This window comes from Sinocyclocheilus anshuiensis, unplaced genomic scaffold, assembly GCF_001515605.1.
Source record: "Sinocyclocheilus anshuiensis isolate Anshui unplaced genomic scaffold, SAMN03320099.WGS_v1.1 scaffold997, whole genome shotgun sequence".
Lineage (NCBI taxonomy): Eukaryota > Metazoa > Chordata > Actinopteri > Cypriniformes > Cyprinidae > Sinocyclocheilus > Sinocyclocheilus anshuiensis.
The window spans coordinates 246,254-272,711 of record NW_015555715.1 but is presented as its reverse complement, the minus strand read 5'-3'; the positions used below and the strand labels follow the sequence as shown (position 1 = coordinate 272,711).

The window sequence follows — 26,458 nt, the reverse complement described above, 5'->3', positions numbered from 1 at the left end:
TCTTGACCAAACATAGACAACTTCTGCTAAGGTCCGCCCACTTATGTTCCCGTTTGATGTAAATGTTCATTCGACCCCCCTATACGATTTCTGTGGTAGAAATGGATCGACACAACATATTTGGGTGTAGTCAGGCATGAGAGCATCGCCAGGGGCCACTTAACCGGGCGAGCTCTTGTTGTGAGACGTTCAACAAAACGAAGAAAACTGCACAGATAACTCGCGTTCATCTGTGCGCGCATCAAACCAAACACAATGCGCAGGGGGTATGTAGAAAACTTTTTTTTAATGTTTTGCATACACTTGTACGTCTACGGTTTTTTTTGTACTTTTGTCTATGTTTAGTCTGTTTTAAAAGCATAATTGTCTTGCAAAAGGTCATTGAGTTTAACGTGTTGATCTTTAGTACGTTTGTTGTTTCCTCTTATTTTTAAGTTCATGTGTTTAGTGTTGATCAATTATTTATTAGAAAATTCTCTCTGCAAAATTTTTTTTTGCATTATTGTTGCACTCTCCTTTACTGTAAGTCCCAGGAGGTTAACTTGTATGAACTTAAATTAAATTATTGCATCATTTATGTTCATTTAAGTGGCATGAAATGTACTGTACACAGTATATACATACAAAAAAAAGATAAATAAATTCAAGCAATTGTAAAGTGTTACTTATATGTTTGTATGTTGCAGGTATTATTTTGGATGGACCCTTTTGCTCTTGGCTCTGTTTACTTTTAGTGATGCATCTAGGTAAATTATTTTCTAATTGTGCCTATTATATGAATGCCATTTACTACACCTGAGAACGTTTTGTACAAAATTTACGCATATTTTATACAACTCACTTTTTTCCCTACACTCTCAGTCAAACTGTCAACCAGGAGCTTTCAGATATTTTCAAAGAGCTCTGGAAGCTGGATGTGAATCGCCTGAGCCCTGGGACCCATTACAATATCTCACTACAGGTGTCAGTATTTTAATGTCAAACAATATTAAGTCTAGTGACAGATCAAGTGTAACATTAAATTGTCTTACATTTCTTTTAGGGCAAAGCTGGTTACATACCACAGGGAAGCACCAGTGCGGTAGACCACGCCTCATCCCCACTGTTTACCAGTGTCGATGAGGCCAAACTGAACTCCATTACCACTTATGCACGTATGTTTCTTTTGCAAAACCCTCTAACCCCTTTAATTATTCTGTCAGTTTGCACAAAAGCTTATTTATCCACGGAGCTGTGCTGAAACATGCCTTTAACAGGGACACACCAAGATCCTTTAAAAAATGTAATTGTGTTTAAGCAGGCAGTTAATCTTAAAGTTCTGAATTCTGTTCTATGTTGCATTCAGTTTCTCCTTTTGATTTATGAGAGAAACCACATGGTTGCTTGATGCAACATGTTACCAGAAATATTTGAATCTGAAATGCTAATCTGAAACCCTCATGCATGTAAACTTAAATCACATCACATATTTTGGATACACAGTATTAATCATGAAATAGATATAAAATAGAAGGTAAGTAAAGGTAAATCAGGAGCATGAAAAATCGGATCAGCATTAAAATATTTTACATAGAGGAGCATAAGTTTTCAGTCTTACTACTTTGTTTTTAAGTATTTCAAACTTTACAAATTCGCACAAAATCTAGAAGAAATGAAGTAAAGGAAGGTTTACATTTGTTTCATTTACATGTGTGAATATGATATTTACCCACCCAAACAACCAGACATGAAATTGCTTTCACCAACAAAAAAGGTCTTTTGGGATTTTAAATGGTGATTTTGCTTACCTCTCAACAGGCTTCATGAAGCTTTTGGACAACTATGAGAGGTCCACTGGTGTGGCAGAGAGGGTGACCGCTGAGGAGGTGACCGAAAATAACTCCTTTCTGGATGCTATTTTAGAGACAGCAGTCATGAAGGTATGAATTCACCCTCTTAATAACTCAAGTTCTATCCTTCACCACATCGAAATGCATCTCTTTCTCTTGTGGCAATAACAGAGGCAATAACAAAAATGAAAAGTTGTAAAGACTGTGTGTAAAGATTTAGTGAAAGATTCTCTAAAAGACAAGTTCAACTTTTTTCCTGTTGCTAACCAAAATATTGTGGTTGTTCCCTGCCACACCCTGTTCTTGGAAGCTGCATATTATGACAAGGGGAAAATAATGTGGAAGAATGTGTGATGATTCTGCTGTCATTAGATTAGAGCATTAAAGGAATAGTTTACCCAGAAATGAAAATTTGCTGAAAATGGTCTCTTAGGCCATTCAACATGTTTCTTCATTGGAACTGATTTGGAAAAATGTAGCATTACATCACTTGCTCACCAATGGATCCTCTGCAGTGAATGGGTGCCCTCAGAATGAGAGTCCAAACAGCTGATAAAAACATCACAATAATCCACTAGTAATCCACATGACTCTTGCGATTGAAAGCTGCGTGTTTGTAATAATCGTATACATTAAATACATCTGGGATGGCCTGAGGGCAAGTCAATTTTCAGAAAATTTTAATTTTGGTTGAACTATTCCTTTAAATCTTTTATCTCATAAAAAAAATACATGTTTTACTCCCTCAGCATGCCCACCGGTACCTGATTGGAAAGAGAAAATCACGCTCAGTTCTGAGACAGTTTAAGAGTCAGTTGTACTACATGTGGTTCCACCTTTATCATAGAGACAGAAACGGAGGGTAAGCCACTTACACCAGTACAACATTAAAAAATGTGTGTATTTTATTCCATATCAGCTCTAAATATTAAAAAAATATATATCGCTTTTTTCCAAAAAGGGAGGACTCCAGTGGATTTGAGCATGTGTTTGTTGGGGAAACCAAGTTTGGCAGAGAAATCATGGGTCTTCACAACTGGGTCCAGTTTTACCTGCAAGAGAAGCAGGAGATTCTTGATTACAAGGGCTACAAAGCCAGGGACAATGATGTGGTACACTTTTCATCAATAAATCTGAAGAATGTTAAAAAATGTATAAGAATTTATTGTTCTATGTGCAGTCTTTGCTGAATCTGTACTTGTTTTTCTTCCATGCAGCCTAATGAAGATGACCACGTCTTGAATGTGCAATTCAGCTGGCATGGTTTGGTCAAGCCAGTGGCCAGCGCCTTTGTTGGTGTGAGTCCTGAGTTTGAGATGGCCATCTTTACCATTTTGTTCCTCACATCCACTGAGAAGACCACCACAGCTGTGGTCAATCTGGATGAGTACCAGCTGGAGATGGTGGTGCATAGACACGGCCGCTCTATCGGGACCGCTTATCCCAAACTGCTGAGCAGCAACAACAGACACGTATAGATCCCACAACTGTACTACCCTGACAGTAGCTTTCGAGCTTTTTTAAAAAAATTCTGACATTTTTTTTAAAGGCGTATTGTAATTTTAGATAAGTAGACATTTGTTTTGTATTGGAGAAGTCTTACTTTTAGATGCTTGTTTACTTTGCTAATATGTTTAACAAACTACAGTATGCTCATGTACAGAGTTTCACTGAAGTTTAAATCTGAGCAAATATTTCATTTCCTCAGAACTGCCTTTTATATCTATTTGCTTATTTTGACCATGACTGCTGTTATATACTTAGATGGTAATGGAAAATAGAGATTTAACATTAAAAATAATTTCTTATCCACTTGTGTGATTATTTGCAGAATTCAATTACATTTATGAGTTGCTGACATGACGAGCAGTAACAACTCATGATTATTGTATAATTGTTACAGATAGAGATTCATGGCCTCATATTAATGAAAGACAACGGGCAATATTTGTACATTTAGAAATTAATTTGTCACACCGAGTGTTGGGGGTTACGCATTACAAGTAACGCGAGTTATGTAATTGGAGTAACGCAATATTGTAATGCATTACTTTTAAAAGTAACTTTCCCCAACACTGGTCACACCACAGGACTAATTATGTAAACATAAATAAATTATTACATTCAAAAAGAATGTCATTACCAATTACGAAAAAGATGGTGACTACAGTATCTCCAAATGTTCACTTGTGAAAATGCTTCTACTTTACAAGTTAATACAATAATTGATTACGGTAATACAAAAAGTAAGAACATTTGACTTATTGTATACATGGTCAGTGTCAAAAAAATGTGCTTATCTAATTCTGTTAGTGAGTTCATACTGTTTAAATAACGATTTTAGTTACATTAGGGAGAAAGAAAAAAAAACGTGGACGTCGGTCGGAATACATACGTCCACGTGCGTTCCTCCCCGGTCTGATTTTCATGCTACACCTCACACTTTCACGTGTAGCGCAAACTTCCGTTCGGGGTGTGTTTCACCTGGCTCCGGCGTGTATGATGGTTTCCTAACTTATATGATATTATTCGCATTTGCGGTTTATTGCCATCATAACTAATAACAGACATGCTGCAGGAGGAGTTTGGGGAAATGACTGTGGAGGTGAGTGAGTAGTGGCATGAGTACAACTGTCATAAAATAGCAAACGGTAATATATTTGTTAGTTATAAAATCCCCATATCCTCTTCTGTATTGCAGGAAAAGTGGAAGCTGCTTCCAGCCTTTTTGAAGGTAAAATAGCCAGCGTCATCATGAGAATCATCATAATAAATGCAACATATGAAACATATGATCTGACAGTAGCATATGGATAGGCATGCTGTGCTGTTTTAAAGAATAAATAGTTTAAAAGTATATTAAACAACATTTTCAACTTGTGTAGTTATTATTCATGCAATTTTATTACGTCATATTAATCAAAGAAATACATACTTGGACTTAATTTGTCTCACCACAGAAGTATTTAAGTGAACCTCAAAAATAACTTGTTTGATTATATATAAAAGTTGATTTAAAAAAAAAAAAAGATGAAAAATGTAAAATCTTGATGTTGAATCGCAAAGTAATTTATTTGTGTTATTTCTCAACTATCTATATACATGCTCTTTTCTTCTTATACATACATTCTTATGATCCAGAAAGAATTATGTTGAATGATTTAAAGCAGGGCTGTCCAAACTCGGTCCTGGAGGGCCGGTGTCCTGCAGAGTTTAGCTCCAACTTGCCTCAACAAACCTGACTGGAAGTTTCTATGCCTAGTAAGAGCTTGATTAGCTGGTTCAGGTGTGTTTAATTAGGGTTGGAGCTAAACTCTGCAGGACACCGGCCCTCCAGGACCGAGTTTGGACAGCACTGATTTAAAGCCTCAAATTTCTTGTTCATGTCATTTTTTTTTTTACTATTATTATTATTATTAATTTTTGTTTTTAGGTTAAAGGCTTAGTTAAGCAGCACATTGATTCCTTCAATTACTTCATCGATGTAGAGGTTTGTTGACTTGTTTAAAGATGGTACAGAGTTCTCTACATATACTGTAAATGCAATACATTTATTGTCAGTTGTGGTTTCCATGACATCACATTATGGATTTAATTTCTTTTTCCAGCAAAACAATTTGATATTGACAAAAAGCTTTTGTAGCATAAACCTAATCTACTAATCTCTCCAGATAAAAAAAGATAATGAAGGTGAACGAGAAGATCATAAGTGATGCTGACCCAATGTGGTATCAGAAGTAAGGATATTCAGTTGACAAGGCAACATTTCTCTTTTTTAAATCTTATATTTATGTTTCATTTTATATCAGCTTAATTTCAATGACTAAAAATGATTTTTAATCGTTTTAGTTATCCAACACTGCATGTTACACCTCATCTGTCCCTAGATATCTCAATATCTACGTTGGCATGCCTGATGTAGAAGAAAGCTTTAATGTAACCAGACAGGTGTCGCCACATGAGATAACATCTTTATCTGTGGCCTAAAGAATATTCTCATTTAAAGCAAACTTAAAAGCTTTTTGAAGAAAAAAAAAAAAGATCAAGATGGCAGTATTTGCTCATGATGATTGTGCTTTTTAACCACTAGTGTCGTCTGAGAAATATGACGTATTCAGCCCCTATCACTGTGGATATAGAGTATACCCGATCATTCGCAATGCTCTCCCTATTGGAAGTTACCTATGTGTGGGCTAAAAGCTTTGCAGACACCTCTTAATATGCATTTTGTTTTCCCTAGCAATTTTTAATGCACTTTTCTTTTTGTCTTTGTTTTTGTGTTTTTTTAATTTTTATAATAGGATGCCAATAATGCTGCGAAGCTCCAACTGTGTATTGACAGGAAAGACGCCGATGAAGTTCTCTACAAGTTTAATGAATGTCCCCTGGATCCAGGTAGATTATCGTAGTATTCAGACTGTCTCAGTGATGTTTGGTTGTTTGTATGCCATAGTTTGATGCAGATAATCCCATCTGAAGCTCATACGTGTGGGAGCAGGTCATGGTGCATATGTATGATACAGGATTTGTATGTGTACAGGTGGTTATTTCATTGTAATAGGGCAAGAAAAAGTCATTCTCATTCAGGAGCAGTTATCAAAGAACCGCATCATTGTGGAGCAAGATCGCAAAGGTTTAGTGGGAGCCTAGGTCACCAGGTGCTGGAATTTGCTTTTCTGTTTAAGTAATAATATTAAACTTCATTTGAAGTACACCTTTTAAAGCTCTAGTTGTGTGCTCATATATTTGTCTTTTGTCTCTGATTTGTAGTTCTACTCATGAGAAAAAGAACAGAACCAACATGATTGTGAAACAGGGCCGCTTTTACCTAAAGCACAACACCCTCTCTGAGGATGCACCTATTGCTATCATCTTTAAGGTGAGAATGTGGTTAAAGATGGTGATTTAAAGCATGATGAAGTTGACAAAGAAAGCCATATAATACTTGCACTTCTCATGGTTTAGGTCATTGGTTCTCAATTCCAGTCCTCGCATACCACTGCTCTGCATATTTTGCATGTCTCTCTTATTTAACACACCTGATTCAGATAACCAGCTCGTGAGAAGAGAGCTTCCTGCATGAACTGTGTTCTGATTGACATGGTCCCTACACGGTGTTCTTTGCTTCTTACTCCCTGAGAACAGGAAGTCCATTTACTTCAACATTCAGTCATGGATTTGCGCTACGCCACGGCCTGCAGCGTCTTCACACACAGATTAAACTTACTAGAGAATGGATGATGGTTCAAGATGGCGCCGAGCATGGCTGCACCTTCGCATATTTTGTGTATATATGTCTACATAATGTAGAATGTGTACATGCTGTGTATAAATGTGTATTGCTAACTGCATGTACATACTGTGTATAATGTGTAGTGCTAACTGTAAGTATGTCTAATAGTACACTGTGTGTACTGACTATATGTATGTGCATATTGCACATTGTCATCTGTTGAGGTCTGTATGTTTATATGTAAATTGTTTCTGCACTGTCTGGAGCACGCTCCCAAGAATTTCACTCACCAAGGCACATGTGCTGTGGTGATGTGACAATAAAAGTGACTTTGACTTTGAGAAGTGTGACATAATATACAATTTAAATTCATTTCTCGCACACTTTAATGCCCTTTGAATGGAACTCGAAATGTAATCATCAATATCCTGTGATGTCTACTTCGCAGGGCACATGCGGCCGAATAGAACAATTGCTGAAGTGATAACAGATACAAACAAAATGTGCAGAGCAGTAGTACACGAGGACTGGAATTGAGAACCACTGGTTTAGATTATTACACAGTTTCATTATTTAGGCCACATGCTGTTCTCAACCAGCAGATGGCGCACATTAACAAAGAATACAGAATACAGTGCAACTTGGCTGAAAACCAATTACACACATTTAAAAGTATTGCTAAATTGTATTATATCAGTACCGTTCAAAAATTCGGTGTAATTAAAAAATAAAAATGAAATTAATACTTTTTTCAGCAAGGGTGCATTAAATTGACCTAAAATAACAGTAAAGACACTTAAAATGTTACAAAAGATTTCCATTTCAAATAAATGCTGCTCTTTTGAACTTTCTATTCATCAAAGAATCCTAAAAATCACGTATGACGTTTTCAGCAAAAATATTTAGCAGCACAACTATTTGCAACATTGATAGTAATAAGAAATGTTTCTTGAGCAGCAAATCAGCATATTAGAATGGTTTCTGAAGGATCATGTGACACTGAAGACTGAAATAATTGCTGCTGAAAATTCAGCTTTGCATCACAGGAATAAGTTTTTTTTAAATATATTTGTAATAAATATAAACTGTAATGATATTTCACTATTACTGTTTTTACTCTAATTTTGATAAATAAATGCAGCCTTGGTGAGCATAAGACCTTAAAATTTCTTACAAACCCCGAACTTAAAATGGTACTGTCTCTTTAGTTAATGAAATGGCTTCATATAGCTTTAGCTGTGACTGTATTCATAATGTAGGATGGAATTTGAACCGCTTTATTGACCTATCAGCATCTGTTTAACAATGTCTATTTAATATGTCCGAGAGAACTCGCTGGTGATGTTATTCTCTAATATTTTACCATTACTTGCTGTTAGGATATTTTAAGCATCTATTGAAATGTGTCATATGATACATTTGTCATAAAATGACCAAATCTTTTTTACAAGATCTTTCCTAAAGCATTTGATAGCATTTAAATTGTTTTAGTATTTATGCTTCCTTTCTATGCATTTTGAATTATGTGTCTTCTGTTCATTGACACTGTGTTGAATATAACCTGACAGTTGAAACAGATATTTAATTAGAGCTCATATCAGGGGACCGGCTTGTACTATGACGGATGTTTTTCCTAAATCCCTCACCCCAGGCTCTCTCTAAACATATGGGTCAGATCGGTTAGGGACAGGGCGAGGAGTAAATCGGCTGTCGAGCTTGTTTGCTTTGCACTTGTCCATCCACAGCACATTCCACCGGGATTTCCTTGCAACACAGCAGCCGTGCCAAACGTTGGGAGACCTTTAAGCACTGTGATCCACCCAGTCCTGTTCCCACAGTCCCTTATTAGCATAAATAAATGTCATCGAGGCCTGTGGCACCATATTCACCTTTGCATTAGAGCAGGGTCCTACATGCTCTGTTTTTTTTTTGTGTGTGTTGAATACAATTGCAATCTCTTTGCTGTAAATATACAACTGTATACACATTGTGTTTCTTATTTTACTTGATATACTTGATTTTACTTGATTATTTCACTTTTAATCTCTCTGTCATTCATCAGGCCATGGGAGTGGAGAGTGATCAGGAGATAGTTCAGATGATTGGCACGGAGGAACATGTCATGGCTGCATTTGCTCCCAGTTTGTAGGAGTGTCAGAAGGCCCAAATATTCACCCAAACTCCGGTACCTCTGACAAAATCTCTGCTATAATTTATAAGAGTGGTTTGCATTGCCTGTAAATGGGTAACACATACAAAACAACAATGTTAAGCTAAATGTTACTAGAAGTATTACCAAATACCTTTGATTAAAGAAGGTTTAAAACCTTCAAGCTTTCAATAACCAAGTATCCACTTTTGAGGTGTATTATCAAATGCTGAGGCACAGTTTGCCGAATCTTAGATGTATTATTCACTGCAAGACCCAACAATGGGTCAGCAAGGACCATATCTGCATCCTAGCAACCTGTGTCTGAGTGGATGTGAATGCCTGTTTACATGGTTGTGACATTGTGTGGGCCTCATCAAAGGTCTGCTAATGAGCTTGCATGTGTGCACCAATTGACTTGAGCAGACCTCAGTTAGATAAGATGTTATTAGGACTGAGAATCGGTCAAGAGTTTTAAGCTATATTGAAAATAAAAGATTTATGACTACCAAGGGCAGCCTTGCTTATTGCATTTAAACACAAAATGTGATTGAATTGAAAGTTATTGGACTAGTGGCATTTTTGAGATTACAGAACATTTAAGTTGGGGTCAGCAAGATTTTTTTTTCTTGAAAAAAATTAATACTTTTATTCAGCGAGGATGCATTAAATTTATCAAGTAACAGTAAATACATTTACAATTTTACGAAAGATTTCTGTTTAAATAAATGCTGTTTTGAACTTTTAAATTGTTGTACTTTGCAAAACACAGATATTACAGACTCCACTTTTGAAAGTCTACGTGTTTATATATAATTTACATTTTATATTTTGCATGTGTATGTACATATATTACAATTGTATGTATACAACAGTCATTTGTCAATTATTTTAATATAATACTATTGTTTTTTTTTATTGTTGTTTTTAAGTTATTCAGGTTTGAAAGAAAATTCGCACTGGGATGGAGGATTTTTAAGTAGTTGTGACATTATATCATAGCAGCTAATGCATTTCTCACAATATACACAGGAAACATTTTAAGTAGTTTTAGCACAACTTTGAGGAGTGGTACTTGTCAATTGCACATCATTCCATGGCTCAAAGTGGGTGGTCTAAAGGAGAAACCTAGTCTGTGTGACTTTTGACCTCTGGAGCAAAACAAGTCGCTGGCTCAGGTGTGTGTGTATTATGGAGGGGCCCAGTTCTCTGATACCCCTTTAGAAAGCCAGTGAACCCTGCACCAGCTCAGTCACTCCAGATTAAATGCTTTGATTTGATGCATTTAATCTTATTAATTGAGGCTCTAAAACATTATGCTTCTCATTCTTTATAACTTAATTCTTCATAACATACTTTGAAATGCAAAACTGCCATCAAGTCTAAATACAAGAGAATAGTGATTCGAAAAATTCGAAACGTTGCATCTTAATGACTCTTCTGTGTGCACTTTTTGTTTCCTTTCAGGCACTAAAATACATTGGTAGTAAAGTGAGGCGTCAGCGTATGTGGAGCGGCCCTAAGAAAACCAAGACGGAAGAGGCCAGAGAGCTGTTAGCCTCTACTATCCTCACCCATGTACCTGTATGTCATTTTTGAATTAACTTAAAGTGCCCGTTATCCCCACATCCTGAATAATCTTCCCCATGCCTTCATTCTTCCTTTGATTGCCTTTATTCCATGATATGCAGTTAAATCAGAGTATTACATTTGTTGGCTGTTTGTAACTTGGACCTGTCAAATTTTGTGTCTCCAGGTAAAAGAGTTTAACTTTCGAGCTAAGTGTATCTACCTCGCTGTGATGGTGCGTAGAGTGATTCTCGCTCAAGAGGACAACAAAGTGGACGATCGCGATTACTATGGAAACAAACGTCTGGAGTTGGCTGGCCAGGTATCTGCCTCTTAGAGGGTTTAATAACAGGTCTTCTATAACCTCTGCACATAATCATTTAGCTTTCTCCAATACAACTACAGCGACACATGCATAAAGTGCTCAGTTCTACAGCAGCCTTATTCACTGCCATTCAAATGTTTAGGGTTAGTAAGATTTTATTGTTAAAAGAAATGAATACCTTTATTTTGAAAGAATGCATTAATGAAAAGTGACAGTAAAGATTTTTTTTTCAAATAAATGAATTTCCATAAAAATATTAAGAAGCACAACTAGTTCCAACATTGATAATAATAATAAAACAGTTATTTTAAATTGTAATAATGTTTCCCAATGTTACTGTTGTTACTGTAACTTTAATCAAATAAATGCAGCCCTGGTGAGCAAAAGAGCCTACTTTTAAACGGCATTTTATGGTGTTTATCCTGCAACCCTGCTCTTCAAAATGTTGATGAGTTCAGAAATGGCATTTGGTTGGTTTATTGAGCTCTGTTCATATGAGAGAAGTACGTTCGAATCTGGTCTGAAAAATATCTTGCCCCTTTCATTACTATCAAAAAAATTGACAAATGTGGTGCTCAGTGTCACATCCTGCTCAAACCTCAGCTGCCTTTGTCATGTCTAATGTTTCTAACTGCTTGGCATCCACACAGATGAATGTAAGGCTCATGAAATATTCACTTCAGAAGAAAGTACAATGTGCAACACCATTTTCCATCCATCCATCCATCCATCGCTCTCCTCCATCCATCTCTGTCTGCCTTTTCCATTCACACCCCCTCTAATTCTATTAAGAATGACTGACAGCCCCTCCAAGCTCAGGCCGTTAATTATGATAATGCTAGTGTTTATTTATCTGTTTTTGTCCTGCTGGGCACAGCCATGTATGTATTTGGGAGCTGAAGATTAGTGCGCATAATGTTTGTTAGTATCTCTTTTGAGATTGTTGCTCCTGTACGGCAGATTTCATATTACATCCTGGATGTGGGTGCCGTCTCGCTTGTGCGCACAAAAATTTTTTGTCTAACATAACTGATCTCTTTTTTTTCTCATTAAACACACTGTTGGCCTCTTATGAAACTGATCAGAAGCCAAAACCAGCAGATACAGGCTTGGCTAGCGCCCAATCCCTCACCTTCCCTTTTGTTTCCCTTTTGTTGCTTGTCATTATAATACCCTCATTATTTTCACAGTGCTTTGTTTCATCCGCACCCCCATGCTTCTGCCTTCCCTTCCATTCCCAGCCGACCCGCTTTTGTTGCGGGCGAGATACGTGGCAGCAACGCCCGACTGCAGCCCAGCCAATCTCAGGGATTTCTCCACTTTATTATAATTTAGCTCGGCTATGACAAAAGAATAGCCGCCTTGACTGGAGCGATTGAGCTAATCCACCAGCCCGACTGTGATAATATAATTACCGCTGTCTTAAGTCCTTTAATTTCCCCCCCGCCTGCACAGAGGTGGGGTGTGTTTATGTGTGCACGCGCTTGCTTACGTTAGTGTGTGAGCAATTCGGAGTTAGTGAGTGACAGGAACCCTTTCAGCGGGGCTTTACACGCACATGCACCTCCAATCCCCTTTCTCGTCATTTACAATTCCCTGACATTCAACTAATTGGCCTGGCTGGGCTGTGGAAGCTTAATTTCTTTATTAATTTTCAGTGAGGATGTTTATTTTCGCATATGCAAATGTAAAACAGAAGGGGAGGGGCTTCTATTGAAGAAAATCTGAGAATGAGCAAAAGGGTCTGGCTGCAGCTGGCGCTTGCACTCTCAGACACTCATTGGCAACACGCACGATTTGTGTCAATTGCAAGTGATGTCGCAGGTATCGGAGAGTGCAAGTGGTGATTGCAAGTGACTTCGTAATTTAGTTTCTTTTTTCTTGTCTTCACCACCTGGCTACTGTTGTAAAATGTTGAGAGATTCAAACAAAAAGTAATCAATAAATAGAACAAAATAAAAAATAATAAAGACTGCAAGTGACGTCGCTAGCGGAAGTGCAAGTGTCTGAGAGTGCAAGCGCCAGCTGCAGCCAGACCCTTCTCAGAATGAGAGGCCAGGTCAAATTTATCACGGCGTGGAAACACCTGTTTATTAAATCTGGGCTAAGAAGATGGAGAGAGGGAGGGTTAGAGCCAGATAAAGTTAATAAAAACAAGTTATCTGGAAAAGACAGCACTTGGGATTCAAACGACGAGATGAAGTCATCTGTTGGCTGTCCTTTTTTTTTTTTCTCTTTTCTGTTGATGTGATAATTTTGGTTGTTAATGACTGGATTATAAATATATGATGTAGCGTTGTGGTTGAAAGATAAAACAGTTTTTGTTTTGTACCCTTTTCAATGAATCACGCTTTGTCTCTGTGTTCCTTAAGCTCCTGTCACTGCTGTTTGAGGATCTGTTCAAGAAGTTCAACTCAGAGCTGAAGAAGATCGCTGACCAGATCATCCCCAAGCAGAGAGCAGCTCAGTTTGATGTGGTGAAGCACATGAGACAGGACCAGATCACTAACGGCATGGTTAATGCTATCTCTTCTGTGAGTCCAGACCCTCAGCGGTCCATCTGTCACCGGTCCACAGGGCAAGACAGATCAGGAAGTGTCCACCTGGGATGCTTTTTAATTAAACAGTATTGCTGAAGTTTCCATGTTTGTTTCACTATCCACACCAATGCATTGATTAAAAAAATAATAGAAATAATAACAATTTAAAAATAAATTTAAGTGAAATCTTATGTTGTCACAGTTTAGATTTGTCTGTAAAACATTAAATTAATTTTATTAAAATTTTTAAGATCATAAGAAGCAAATTCAGGCAGGCATGTCTAAACTTTTGACTAGTAGTGTATGTAATTCAAGATTTGCAGCACAGTGTTGTTTTAGTGTTATTTACAGTGGGTACGGAAAGTATTCAGATTTTAGCAAATGGCTGCAATATAACAAAGAGTGAAAAATTTAAGGGGGTCTGAATACTTTCCGTACCCACTGTATATACTGTTTTGAATTAGCTTTATTTTCAGTTTATTTTAGTTTGAGTTTTAGTAATTTTATGGTCTTTTGTCGTTATTTTTGCTTTTAAAATATTTTCTATACAGCTTTAATTTTTATTTCAGTTTTAGTAAATTTAGTATTTCAATTTAAACTTTCAGTTAGTTACCAAAGCTGCATTTCTTATCTAATAATCTATCTAATAGTTATTTGATTTCAGCTTTATTACATTTACAGAAAATGATTTAAATACTTTTTTAACCATTTAATTTTTTTATTTTTGATTTTAGCTAACAATAAAAACACTGCTGCTGCATATCAGAAAATATAGTTTTTCCTCCAAAAATGTAATTAAGTAATGTGTCTTCCAGGGGAATTGGTCCCTGAAGAGGTTTAAGATGGACAGGCAGGGTGTGACTCGGGTTCTCTCCCGCCTCTCCTACATCTCAGCCCTGGGCATGATGACCAGGATCTCCTCTCAGTTTGAGAAAACCAGGGAGGTTAGCGGTCCCTGCTCCCTCCAGCCCTCCCAGTGGGGCATGCTGTGTCCCTCAGACACACCTGAAGGAGAGGTCAGTGTTCCTCATTTATAAAACACCATCATCTTGTCAAATTTTGAAGTATATTCACACTGCTTATTTCCATGCAATGAAAGTGCAGTCACTTATACAATTAATTCAATTACTTATTTTTATGGAATAGAGCAGCAATGGCCACTGAAAAAGCCATATTGGTTTGCCACTGATTTATTGTGTTTATTAAAATCATTTAGATTCTCACAGCTGTTTGATTGTTTTCTAGGCTTGTGGTCTGGTAAAAAATCTGGATCTGATGACCCACATCACTACAGACATGGAGGACGGCCCCATCATCAAGCTGGCCTTCAACCTGGGAGTGGAGGACGTCAACCTTCTGTGTGGAGAGGAGTTGTCCTACCCCACTGTCTTCCTCGTCTTCCTCAATGGTATATGCACGCACACAGACAGAACAAAAGCCAAACAGCACATTCTTCCCCCTTTTATTTTCAAGCACACAGACAGGCTGCAGGCATTTGAATAATATTCAAATGAACTTCTGCCGCTCATACTACAAAAGGGTGTGCCATTGATTACTTTTTAATGTCATTTCACAGAAAATTCACCCCACTAATTAATTCATGTATATGTTTTTCACAGCCTTGATAAGTTACAAATTACACAGGCCGTCACTGTGGCTAATTAATTAGCAAACACAGCAGGTGTCAATGCATAAATAAATACAATCCCTCCCAAGTTAATCCACAAACATGCTTGCCCACAAAGTGACTCACACAACATTGAGGCTGTGTATGCATCTGGGTGGCACCATAGTGGGTCTCTCTTATCGTTCAAACAAGCCAAAACCTTTTCTTTGAAAGTGCATTAATACTGCTGTCGCACATTTACACATGTAAATCTTTAATTAGTTTATGGTACAGCATATTTCCTTTTTGTTATTTTTTTGTGTTCGTGAATATACCTAGGTTCCAATATAAATATATATATTATTTTCAAAAATAATCATCCATTTTAGTAAAAATTTTAATTAAAATTAAAATAATTTAAACATTTGTATAAAATGGCACAGTACATTAATATAATGATCAATCGAGATTCAGTATAACTGATATATTATGTAAAAATGGAACACATGCTTATTCTGACCTGTACTGAATTATATTATAAATTATATTATATTTTAAATGATTAAAAACTTCTTGGTTAAAACTTGGTGGTTTGAAGGAAAGATTGGTAAAGATATAAATTAGTTTTTGTGATCCATAAATAGTCTTTTAATGTTAAATAGTCTTTTAAAGTCATGTAATGATTCTTGTTCTAAATTATGCCTGACAACATTTTTATGGTGTATGACCTATTGCTACATTGAATGAAAATGTAGTGGGTGTTTTGGTAAAATCATGGTAAAAATATATGAAAGTAATAATTTTTTTGCTCAGGAAATAAAACGTGTTTCTTTCTAGGTAACATTCTTGGAGTGATCAGAGACCATCAGAAGTTGGTCTACACCAGGGCTGTCCAAACTCGGTCCTGGAGGGCCGGTGTCCTGCAGAGTTTACACCTTCAGACTGATGCGTAGAGCAGGTTTTATAAACGAGTTTGTGTCCATTTCAACCAACTTGACCGACCGATGTGTATATATTTCTTCTGATGGGGGCCGTTTGTGCAGGTACTAGTCAGTGTTTTTTTATATCACATAATTAAAATCCATTTGGAATATAAACTGTTTTAAAACCAATGTTGTTAGTTGTCGTATGTTGCACAGACACATTTGAATTGCATTCTGTGTGCTCCTGGTAGACCCTACATCATTGTGAAGAACGGACAGCCAGCTGTGAAGAACAAACACATTGAGAAATTGTCTCAGGGATACAGGTGCATTTGAAGCCAATCAATATTTGAAAATTACATTTGAATGAAGAGTCCAGTATGCAGTTTCGGGATTGTCTTATGCATGTCTTCTCATTGTGTTCTTACCACCCACTTTTCCCTGTAGAACGTTTGAGGACTTCCTTCATGAGAGTCTGGTGGAGTATTTGGATGTAAATGAGGAAAATAACTGTAACATTGCTTTATATGAGCATATGATCACCAAGTGAGTACTTAATTTAAGCCACTTAATTCAGGCCCTAAAAGCATTTGGACACATACCACTAATTTGTGATTGTCATTGCAATAGAAAACACATCTGCAAAGTGTTTAGCTTAAAAAAAAAAAAGTGTAAGTTGGCACCAATAGCCTCGAGGGCAGCATGCCGACATATAGTGCTGTTGCGCATCGGGCGTCCCAATTTCGACTCCCGACTTGCAGACCTTTCCCGATCCCGTCCCCCATCTCTCTCTCTCTCCCACTTCGCTTCCTGTCTAAAATGCAGTCCTATCACAATAAAGCCAAAAACGCCAAAAATAAATCTTAAAAAAAGTGTAATATTATTTAAGTAAATGTTACCTTGTGTCTTGTTTTGTTATTTAATGTAATGACTCTAAAACTGTAGGGAAGCTTGTATATCTGTACCATTTTCATTACGTCAATATTACAGAATTTTAATTAATAATTGTATATATTTTTTATTAAAAATGTAAAAATGTAGCTACATTTTAATGTAGATGTATTGTTGATACTGGATATTTAATTACATGCACTCCCATATTTTTATTACAATATTTAGATTACCTTTATCATCGTGTATTGTTCACTTAAATCTTTAACTAATAACGCTAATAATTGAATTATTAATGCTGTTAAATGTGAATTAGCAAATCCCAATGGGAATGTGCGTTTTTCATATTGTACATTATAATGCGGTGATGCCTGAATTCACTTGTTTCATTTAAAATTATTTTATTTTTAGAGTTTTATTTTTTAGATAAATACTAAAGAATTTTATTAACAGCAATATCATGATAATAATTATTTATTGATTTATTATCAGTATTGGCCAAAAATAATATTGGTGCCTTTCTAACATTACATTTGGACACTTATATATCCAAAGAGTCCAGATACTGTTTAGAGCCACTATATATGGCATCCATATAGACCCAAAAATAGATTTCTCATAAATAAACAATATAAAAATACAGGCTGAGCTATGTGTGTTTTATTCAGGGACATGACCCATTTGGAGATCGAACCGTTCACGCTGCTGGGGGTCTGTGCTGGTTTGATTCCTTACCCTCATCCTAACCAGTCCCCCAGAAACACCTACCAGTGTGCTATGGGTAAGACTACTACAGTCTCCATCTCCAAACATCCACTTCCAAACACACACTCCTATTCACTCACAGACACACTCACCTTCACACTGGCATTTAAAACTTTTGACACACACACCACATTCTGTATGTATGTGGACATCAAACATCGCCTGCTTGCGTAGACCCGCTTTTGTGTGTGTGTTTGTGTGTGTGTGTGTGTGTGTAAAGACAAAATTATTAGCCCCCCTATGAAATTTCAATATTCAGATATTTCCCAAGTGATGTTTAACAGAGCAAGGGAATTTTAACACAGCATTTCTTATAATATTTTTCATCTGGAGAAAGCCTTTTTTATTTCAGTTTGCCTGAAATAAAAAAAACTGCTAAGGTCAATGTTATTAGCCCCCATAAGAAATTATCTGTTTGATTGGCTACAGAACAAACCACTGTTGTCCAATGACTTGCCTAATTAACCTAAATAATCCTCTAAGCCTTTAAATTGCACTGTAAACTGAGGATTAGTATCTTGAAAAACAACTAGTAAAATAATATGTACTGTCATCATGGCAAAGACAAAAGAAATTAGTTTAGACTTAAGAAAAAGAATTGTTAATGCTCACAAAGCCGGAGAAGCATATACACATTTATAAAAGCATTTTCAAGTGGCAAGAACTAACGTGAGAAGTATTATCAACCAAAAAAAAAAACCTGACCAAAAAAAAAGAGAGCACACACACTCCGCTGTCCTGGTTACCAAACTACTTAAACCTCTCCTGGCCACCACCCCCATTACAAAACCACTGAGACTGCGACTATATTTGGTGCAATATCCTAGACCTTGTCTTCTTTTTTTCTGGGCGGACAGCCCCATACATGTGCAAATCCAGTTGTGTGGCCCCAGCCCTATTATCACACACTGTGTGCTTGTACCCTGATTGTAGAGTAATAGCATCTGACAAATGTCAAGGCCTCAAGGGACGGCGGCTATTTTGCTTTAACCTCACCCCCCCCGTCCCCGCTCCATCTCTGCCATTGCTAAACCTCCACCACAGAGATTTTAACACTGCCAGCACCAGCCTTCACATCAACACCACTCTCAGACAGTTGGTTAAATGTGATCAGATGTGCATTATCTGTTTCATATTGTTTGAAAAGCATTGAATTGAGTTGCAACAAACCCCTCAAGTTAAGAAAACCCTTATTGGTAATTGTAAAGGCCTTTCTGGTAACAATGAAGCTCTCTATATGTTCACATTTGCTAATGCAGGGGCTATCATGAAATAATGAACAATACTTTTGCAATATTTATTAGTCTTGGATAGTTTTAAAAACCTATTTGTATTTGTAGAAATGAACATTTTAAGCTGTACAAATTAACATTAGTTAATACATTTATTAATAATGAAAACTAAAAAAATATTTACATTATTTACATATTATTAGCCTAGAATTATAAACAATTTTAAAGTATTGTTCAATGTTAGTTTATGGTAATGTATTATTGTTAAAGGGATAGTTCTCCCAAAAAATGATTGTTGTTATTATTTATTCACCCTCATGCTGTTCCAAACCTGTATGATTTTATTTATTTTGTTGATTTATTCTGTAGAAGCAAGTAAGTCAGACAAGTTTGGAACAACATGAAGGGGGAATAATGACAATTTTCATTTTTGGGTAAACTACTCTTTCATTGAATGAATGAATGAATGATGCATTTATATAGCGCTTTATTGTGTATTGCTGTACACCCAAAGACAGGACAACGGCGCCAGTGCGCTCACCACACACCAGCTACAGGACCCATCACTTTGTCTGGTTAGTGTACCGCCTCAGGCGTTCTTGTACACCAGACATCTACCAAAGCCTAATGCAAGACAGAAGAACAATAGAAGACAATCATGTGGGGGGGTCTGTCCTCAACCACCACCAGTGTGCAGCATCCACTTGGATGATGCGATGGCAGCCACAGGACAACGGCGCCAGTGCGCTCACCACACACCAGCTACAGGTTGAGAGAAGAGAGAGTCACAGAGCCAATCAAGTGAACTGGTTAGAGCCAATACTCTTTCATTTGTTGACCGAGTATGTCGGTCAGAGCAGTATTGTTAAACACTTCATAATACACAATACATAATATTTATTAACCAATAAAAAGTGGCAAAAAGCCCAAAATAAATTATATTATATAAAAATATTAATTTATACACTAAGGCAGTATTTTACCTCTTTTGCATCTTGCTCAACCCCTTTGAGTGAGTGATGCCTCATTTCATCACTTGATTCTGATCAGGTACTATTGGCTATAACCAGAGGAACAGAATAGACACCCTGATGTACCTGCTGGCCTACCCACAGAAGCCTATGGTGAAGACGAAGAACATTGAGCTGATTGACTTTGAGAAGCTGCCCGCAGGCCAGAATGCCACTGTGGCTGTAATGAGCTACAGCGGGTATGACATAGAAGATGCCCTGGTGCTCAACAAGGCCTCTCTTGACAGAGGTAAGAGCTAAACAAGTAATGCTGAATGCTTAGACTCGCTCAGTTATCAGTAGCATTCTGAAGTGAATATATTAATTTCCATCGTTTTCACTTTTGTTCATTGTCTTCTATTGTTCTTCTGTCTTGCATTAGGCTTTGGTAGATGTCTGGTGTACAAGAACGCCAAGTGTACCTTGAGGCGGTACACTAACCAGACAAAGTGATGGGTCCAACGCTGGATGCAGAAACACGCAAGCCCATCTGGAGACACAGCATCCTGGATGCTGACGGCATCTGCTCGCCTGGTAAGACATTCCAGCCAAATAATCTTGACTGTGTTGATCTAAGGATATGTATTGATTTTTTTATGTCACATTCCTCACAGGTGAGAGGGTCAAAAACAAGCAGGTGCTGGTGAATAAGTCAATGCCCACCATCACCCAAACGCCACTGGAGGGCAGTGCCCAGCCAGGCCAACCACAATATAGAGACATGCCAGTCACTAAGAAACCATTTGTCTGATGAAATTAAACTAGAATCCCACTGTGCAATATTCCAACAGTTTTATTTGAGATAATTGAGTTAGTTTTCTAAAAGCCACACAAATGCCCACTTTCTTCGTTCTATAGGTACCAAAGAAGTTTTTTTGTTTTTGCCTAATAGCAACCAAAATGCCTAATTTCTTCATTCTATAGGTACAAAGGAGTGACATAATCCTACATTGAGAAGGTGATGATCTCCTCCAATGCTGAGGATGCCTTCTTGATCAAGATCCTGCTCAGGCAGATGCGTAGACCAGAGATCGGAGACAAGTTCAGCAGTCGACATGGACAGAAAGGTACAGTATCGTCCGTCCTGTCCTTTTCCAGGCTGGCATCTTTTCCTCTGCTTTAGTAGATAACAACATATGAAACGACACTCCAGCACCGTGCCAAAATGAAGACAATAAGCCCGTCTCATTAACAAGTGGGAAGAGATGTTTCTAAACTTGATGTCCATTTTATGTTCAACGCCCAAGTTGTATCGTCTCAGCTGGCCCTCCCATTCTCTTAAACTTTTTTTCCACTGCCTGTTTTTCAATTAATTCACTTTTTGTCCCATGCCAGACTATGTAAATTTATTACAGCAGCGCAGTCCTGGGAAAGTGTTTACAGCCCCCATTGTTTCTGAGCACCTCCGCTAAGAGAGCTGGTCAGTATGATGTTTTAATCAGAGAGTTAACTGGCGCCATGCATAATTCACTCATTTCATTAGCAGAGGTCGTCCACTGGCACTCATCACGGGACGTGACAGTGAGGAGGAGTCAGGGAGGGGTTAGTCGCAAACCGCCCGAGATGCTATTTACTGCTCTTTTTAAAGGAGCTTTTGGTTTTTAAAGGAGCTTTTGGTATTTAAAGGAGCAGGCAAGTGTCGGTGGACCAGGATAACACAGGGCAGCTAATTGTTGTTGTGAAGGATAGTGGCGTTCTCTTGAATGTCTTTTGTGCATTTAGAGGCTGGCTTTTATTGAATGGTCCCACTTGGTGAAGTTGAGCTGTTTTCCAGAGGTGCGTGACTGTGCTGCCAACCACACAATAACATTCAGCAGGAATTAATTTACGTTTCTATATTTCTTCTCAGTGTTTGTGGTGGTTTAATTAATGCATCGCCTGTGTGCGCACTAAACGGGCACTTTAGGTGCTTTTTGTTGGAAAATTTGTTTGAGAGAACGCTGTACTTCAAAGAAAGAGATTTGGCTACCTTTTGGGGCAAAAGAAAGCCCATTAAAGACGTCCCATCGTGGTTTGGAGTCATTGGCTTTCAGCAAGTTTCACGGGAGTTTTGTCTTACTCATTTTAAACCCCTCCCTCATCCTGCGCCCCCATTCTGACCAGCCTCTACCACCCTCATAAGATCCGGTCACCGGAGAACGATAGGTTAATTATTTACCGGTGACCCAAACACACACCGAAGCACACACACACACTGATACTCACACAGCTGTCTTGGCAGGGTCCATTGTGCGAGCCGCCACAGTGGGGCTGTATAGCCGGTGATGGAGGGCCATGGACTCTTACTGCTGTCCTGCTTTTCTTTGCTGATTTCATGCCTCTTTTATCCTATGGGAACCGCTCTCGCTTACCTCTCTGCTTCTGTTGCGCTCTTGCTCGCTTTCTCTCTTCTTGCACCAGGAAATCCTTATACCTACTAGGGCTGCTACTAACAACTGTTTTGATAATTGATTTATTGTTTAGATTTATTGGATTAACAATTATTTTCTTAACTTAATATTGTTTGACTACTTATTTGGTATTCAAATATGGAAATTCTGCAAAAAAAAATTTTTAAAACATACACTACTGTTTGGAAGATTAAATCAGCAAGGAGGCATTACATTTATCAAAAGTGACCATAAAGACATTTACCTGGTTGCAAAAAAAAATAATAAATTTGAATACTGTTATTTAGAACTTTCTGTTCATCGAAGAATCCTGAAAAAAATGTTTCATGGTTTTCTCTATATATATATATATATATTAAGCAGCACAACTGTTGATCAGATCAACATTGATTAATTGCAGCCTTGGTGAGCATAAAAAAAAAATCAACAAACTCCAAACACTTGAACAGTAGTGTAACTGTTACAATTTGTTGTTGTTGTTTTAGATAAATCATTTTTTTCTTTTTCTTTTTTTAAATAGAGAAAAATTAAACTTTCAGTACTGTAATGTGACATCACTAACAGAGGATCCCTGATTAATCGATAATAAATTTTGTTTTCTATTTTCATTATTGATTTTTGCTGATTCATTGCTGCATAATCCCCTTCTCACTGTCCAGCTAAGCACCTCTCCTCACTTCCTGCTCCCGTTCTTCTCTCTTTTATCACTTGCAAATGGCCCAATAATGTGTTTGCTGTGGCTGCAGGAAGAGTGAGGAGCTCCTCTGCAAACATTTACACTCTCACTGACTGCTTTGGACCACTTTCACTTCATCCTGCAGTCTGAATTTCCAATGGTTCCACTTCAGCAGACCTGAATACATTTGCTTTATAGGCCTTTGGACTAGATGAAAGTTACACAAACCTCACTTTCTCATCAAGCATTTGTTTGAGACTGAAATCGCTCAAAAATCAATGAAGTTTTATGGGAAAGGTTAGCTCTGACAAGGTGGGAGTTAACATTTATTGCAGACCATTTGAATATAGGGATGTCTTTGATTCTAGCTTTAGTAATTACATGCATTTCATGTATCTGTAATATGGGACGTTTTTTTCTGTAACAGGTGTGTGTGGACTGATCGTTCCTCAAGAGGACATGCCCTTCTGTGACTCAGGAATCTGCCCTGATATCATCATGAACCCTCATGGTTGTCCCTTCAGAATGACTGTACGATTATATGATGTTTATATTTGAATGAATTTACTTGTTCCAAAGAACACACTTTTATGATTTTATATAGAACATTTAAAGAACCCATCAAGTAAGATAGTATTTTTTTTATACATAATTAATATTAAACCTCAAAATTTAAAATGTGTTTTGAATATTTCAGGATTTTATTCAGATGCCTTGCTACACAGTTTTCTGGAATACATGATTCTGTTATTTTTATAACTGAGTAGTGTCCCAGGCAACTAATGAAAATCAAGATTTTAGTATATTTATGTGTTAATTAGCCATGTAATAAGCAGGATAAAATACATCAGCTGGCTGTTTTGCAGTGAATACATATTCCTTTGATAGCTGAGATTTTTAAAATCAAATACTTTTATTTTGGCTCAGATTTAAGTGTGTGTATTTTTTTTTTAATGGTCTCCTAATGTACACTACCATTCATAAGTTTGAGTCTGTAAAATGTTTAAAAAATATTTCTGATTCTCTTATGCTCACCAAGGCTGCATTTATTTCAGAAAAATAAATCAGTAACATTTCCATTTAAAATAAGAGTTTTCTATTTTAATATATTTTAAAATACAATTTATTACTGTGATGGCAAAGCTGAATTTTCAGCAGCCGTTACTCTAGTTTTCAGTGTCACATGATCCTTCATTCTAATTCTAATATGCTAATTTCGTGTTCAAGAAACATTTATTATTATTATCAATGCTGAAAACCTTTATTGTAAATGAAAATCTTGTGTAGCATTATAAATGTCTTTGCTGTCACTTTTGATCAAACTATTAATCTTTTGTTATACTAATAAATTATATATATATATATATAATACATATGTTTGAATGGTAGTATTTATGAAATGGATGCTCCTGTTTACCTAAGGTTGTCAAAGTCTTGTTGTCTTATACAGTGCAGTTTATGCAAATTTCACAATGTCAGTTTTCAGAGACATTAATTTCCCCATGCTTTCTAATTTTGAACTCTTGTGTTTGGGTGCACACAGCAGGCCGTCATATAGGAAATTGTTTGAACTGAGGAAAAGATTCCTCTCAGTGACAGAGAGGGGTCAAAGATCTTCCGGCTCTTTCTGTGAGTGACCTCAGTAAAGGCTACTGTCGTGCAGCGGTGTGTGACCTCAACATGATGTCACACTCACATTCACAGCTGCACTGTTAGGAAGGGGAAACTGGGGCATCTACACTGCTGCGGGGAGGGGGCGGGGGGACTTATTAGTTTCCTTCAAGGAGCAATTGAGCTTGTATCACATTAATGTTTAGAATGTGCATCAATCTTCGAAAACAAGCAATCAAATGAATAAAATGAGCTCTGCTTTGATTTGTTTCAGGTTGGGAAGCTGATTGAGCTGTTGGCTGGTAAAGCAGGGGTGCTGGATGGACGTTTTCACTATTGCACTGCTTTTGGGGGCAGTAAAGTGAAGGACGTGTGTGAGGATCTTATCCGCTATGGATACAATTACCAGGGCAAGGATTATGTCACCTCAGGCATCACAGGGTAAAAACTGTTCTTTAGCATCACTTTTGTTCATTTGCATGTTTATATTTCACCAATACAAGTTTGTTTCACAGTTCAGTTATTAATGCTTCAAGTTACACTTTACAATAAGGTTTCATGTTAACACATTAGTTAACTACTTTAGTTAACACTAACTAACAATGAACAATACTTCTAACGCGTTTATTAATCTTAATGTTAATTTCAAAATGTACTAATACATTATTGAAACCAAAAGTTGTATCTGTTAATATTTTTTAATGGACCTAATCTAACATTAACTAACATTGAACAGTTGTGTTTATATTAACTAACATTAACAAAGATGAATAACTAGAAACAACAAATTACTCATTGTTAGTTCATTTTAGTTAATCCATTAACACGTTTACTAATGGAACCCTATAAAATGTCATCTTATAAAGATTTGAATACTTTTAAAATTAATAGCTACATTGTATTTGAATTTCTATATATTGCGAAAATCAAAAGAGCCACCAGAGTGTTTTCTCTGTTGCACATTACCGTAATTAATTAATTAGTTTTTTGGTAATTTGCTCTTAGGGAACCTCTCGAAGCCTACATCTACTTCGGTCCAGTCTATTATCAGAAATTAAAGCACATGTTGCTGGATAAAATGCATGCCAGAGCACGTGGTCCGAGAGCAGTACTCACTAGGTAAGAAAGGCGAACATATGTGTTCTCTGAAATTTGATTTGTTATATTTATTCTTTAGGATAATAAATTGTTTATTAGATGTGTTCCAGAGATGGTGGTCTCCAATAGAGATGGAACGAGACCGTCTCATTGGCTACGGAGCCAGCATGCTGCTGCTTGAGCGACTGATGATCTCCAGTGATGCTTTTGAGGTGGATGTGTGTGTGGCCAGTGTGGCTTGCTGGGATATTCAGAATGGTCAGTAAAATCCATTACGATAGTGCAGTTTTATTAAATTATTAAATGGATCAAAGGGGATTTATTGGTGAGAACTTTGTCTGTTTATTGCAGGTGTCATTACTGCAAGTCTTCATGCCATGTGTCATCTCTACGAATTCCATATGCCTGCAAACTGCTCTTCCAAGAACTGCAATCCATGAACATCATCCCCCGCCTCAAACTGGCTCGATACAATGAGTGAAGGCGAGTGATTATGGCATTTCACCAAAGCTTACGCACAGAGGAGCGATACAGTATTATTAAGGACTACATACAACATTGAAACGTCGTCATTTCATTTTTGTTAAACATCTTGTATCTTATCAATAAGA

General features: G+C 37.1%; 1 protein-coding gene and 1 pseudogene across 1 annotated transcript; both read left to right on the top strand.

Moving 5' to 3' along the window:
• The first annotated feature begins 50 nt into the window (after positions 1 to 50).
• LOC107672228 (poly(U)-specific endoribonuclease-C-like) lies at positions 51 to 3,637 on the top strand. Its single transcript, XM_016465322.1, has 8 exons — positions 51 to 266; positions 687 to 746; positions 862 to 961; positions 1,043 to 1,154; positions 1,798 to 1,919; positions 2,579 to 2,691; positions 2,791 to 2,941; positions 3,047 to 3,637. The coding sequence occupies exons 1-8, from the start codon at positions 256 to 258 to the stop codon at positions 3,305 to 3,307; spliced, it is 930 nt and encodes a 309-aa protein (XP_016320808.1). The 5' UTR covers positions 51 to 255; the 3' UTR covers positions 3,308 to 3,637.
• Positions 3,638 to 4,290: 653 nt separating this feature from the next.
• On the top strand, positions 4,291 to 26,458 carry LOC107672230 (DNA-directed RNA polymerase III subunit RPC2-like; annotated as a pseudogene).

What these genes read in the sequence shown, in the direction of transcription:
- LOC107672228 (XM_016465322.1), top strand. An exon ending in ATTACAATATCTCACTACAG is followed by an intron (nt 962 to 1,042) that starts GTGTCAGTATTT and finishes CATTTCTTTTAG; the next exon opens with GGCAAAGCTGGTTACATACC. An exon ending in CATAGAGACAGAAACGGAGG is followed by an intron (nt 2,692 to 2,790) that starts GTAAGCCACTTA and finishes TTTTCCAAAAAG; the next exon opens with GGAGGACTCCAGTGGATTTG.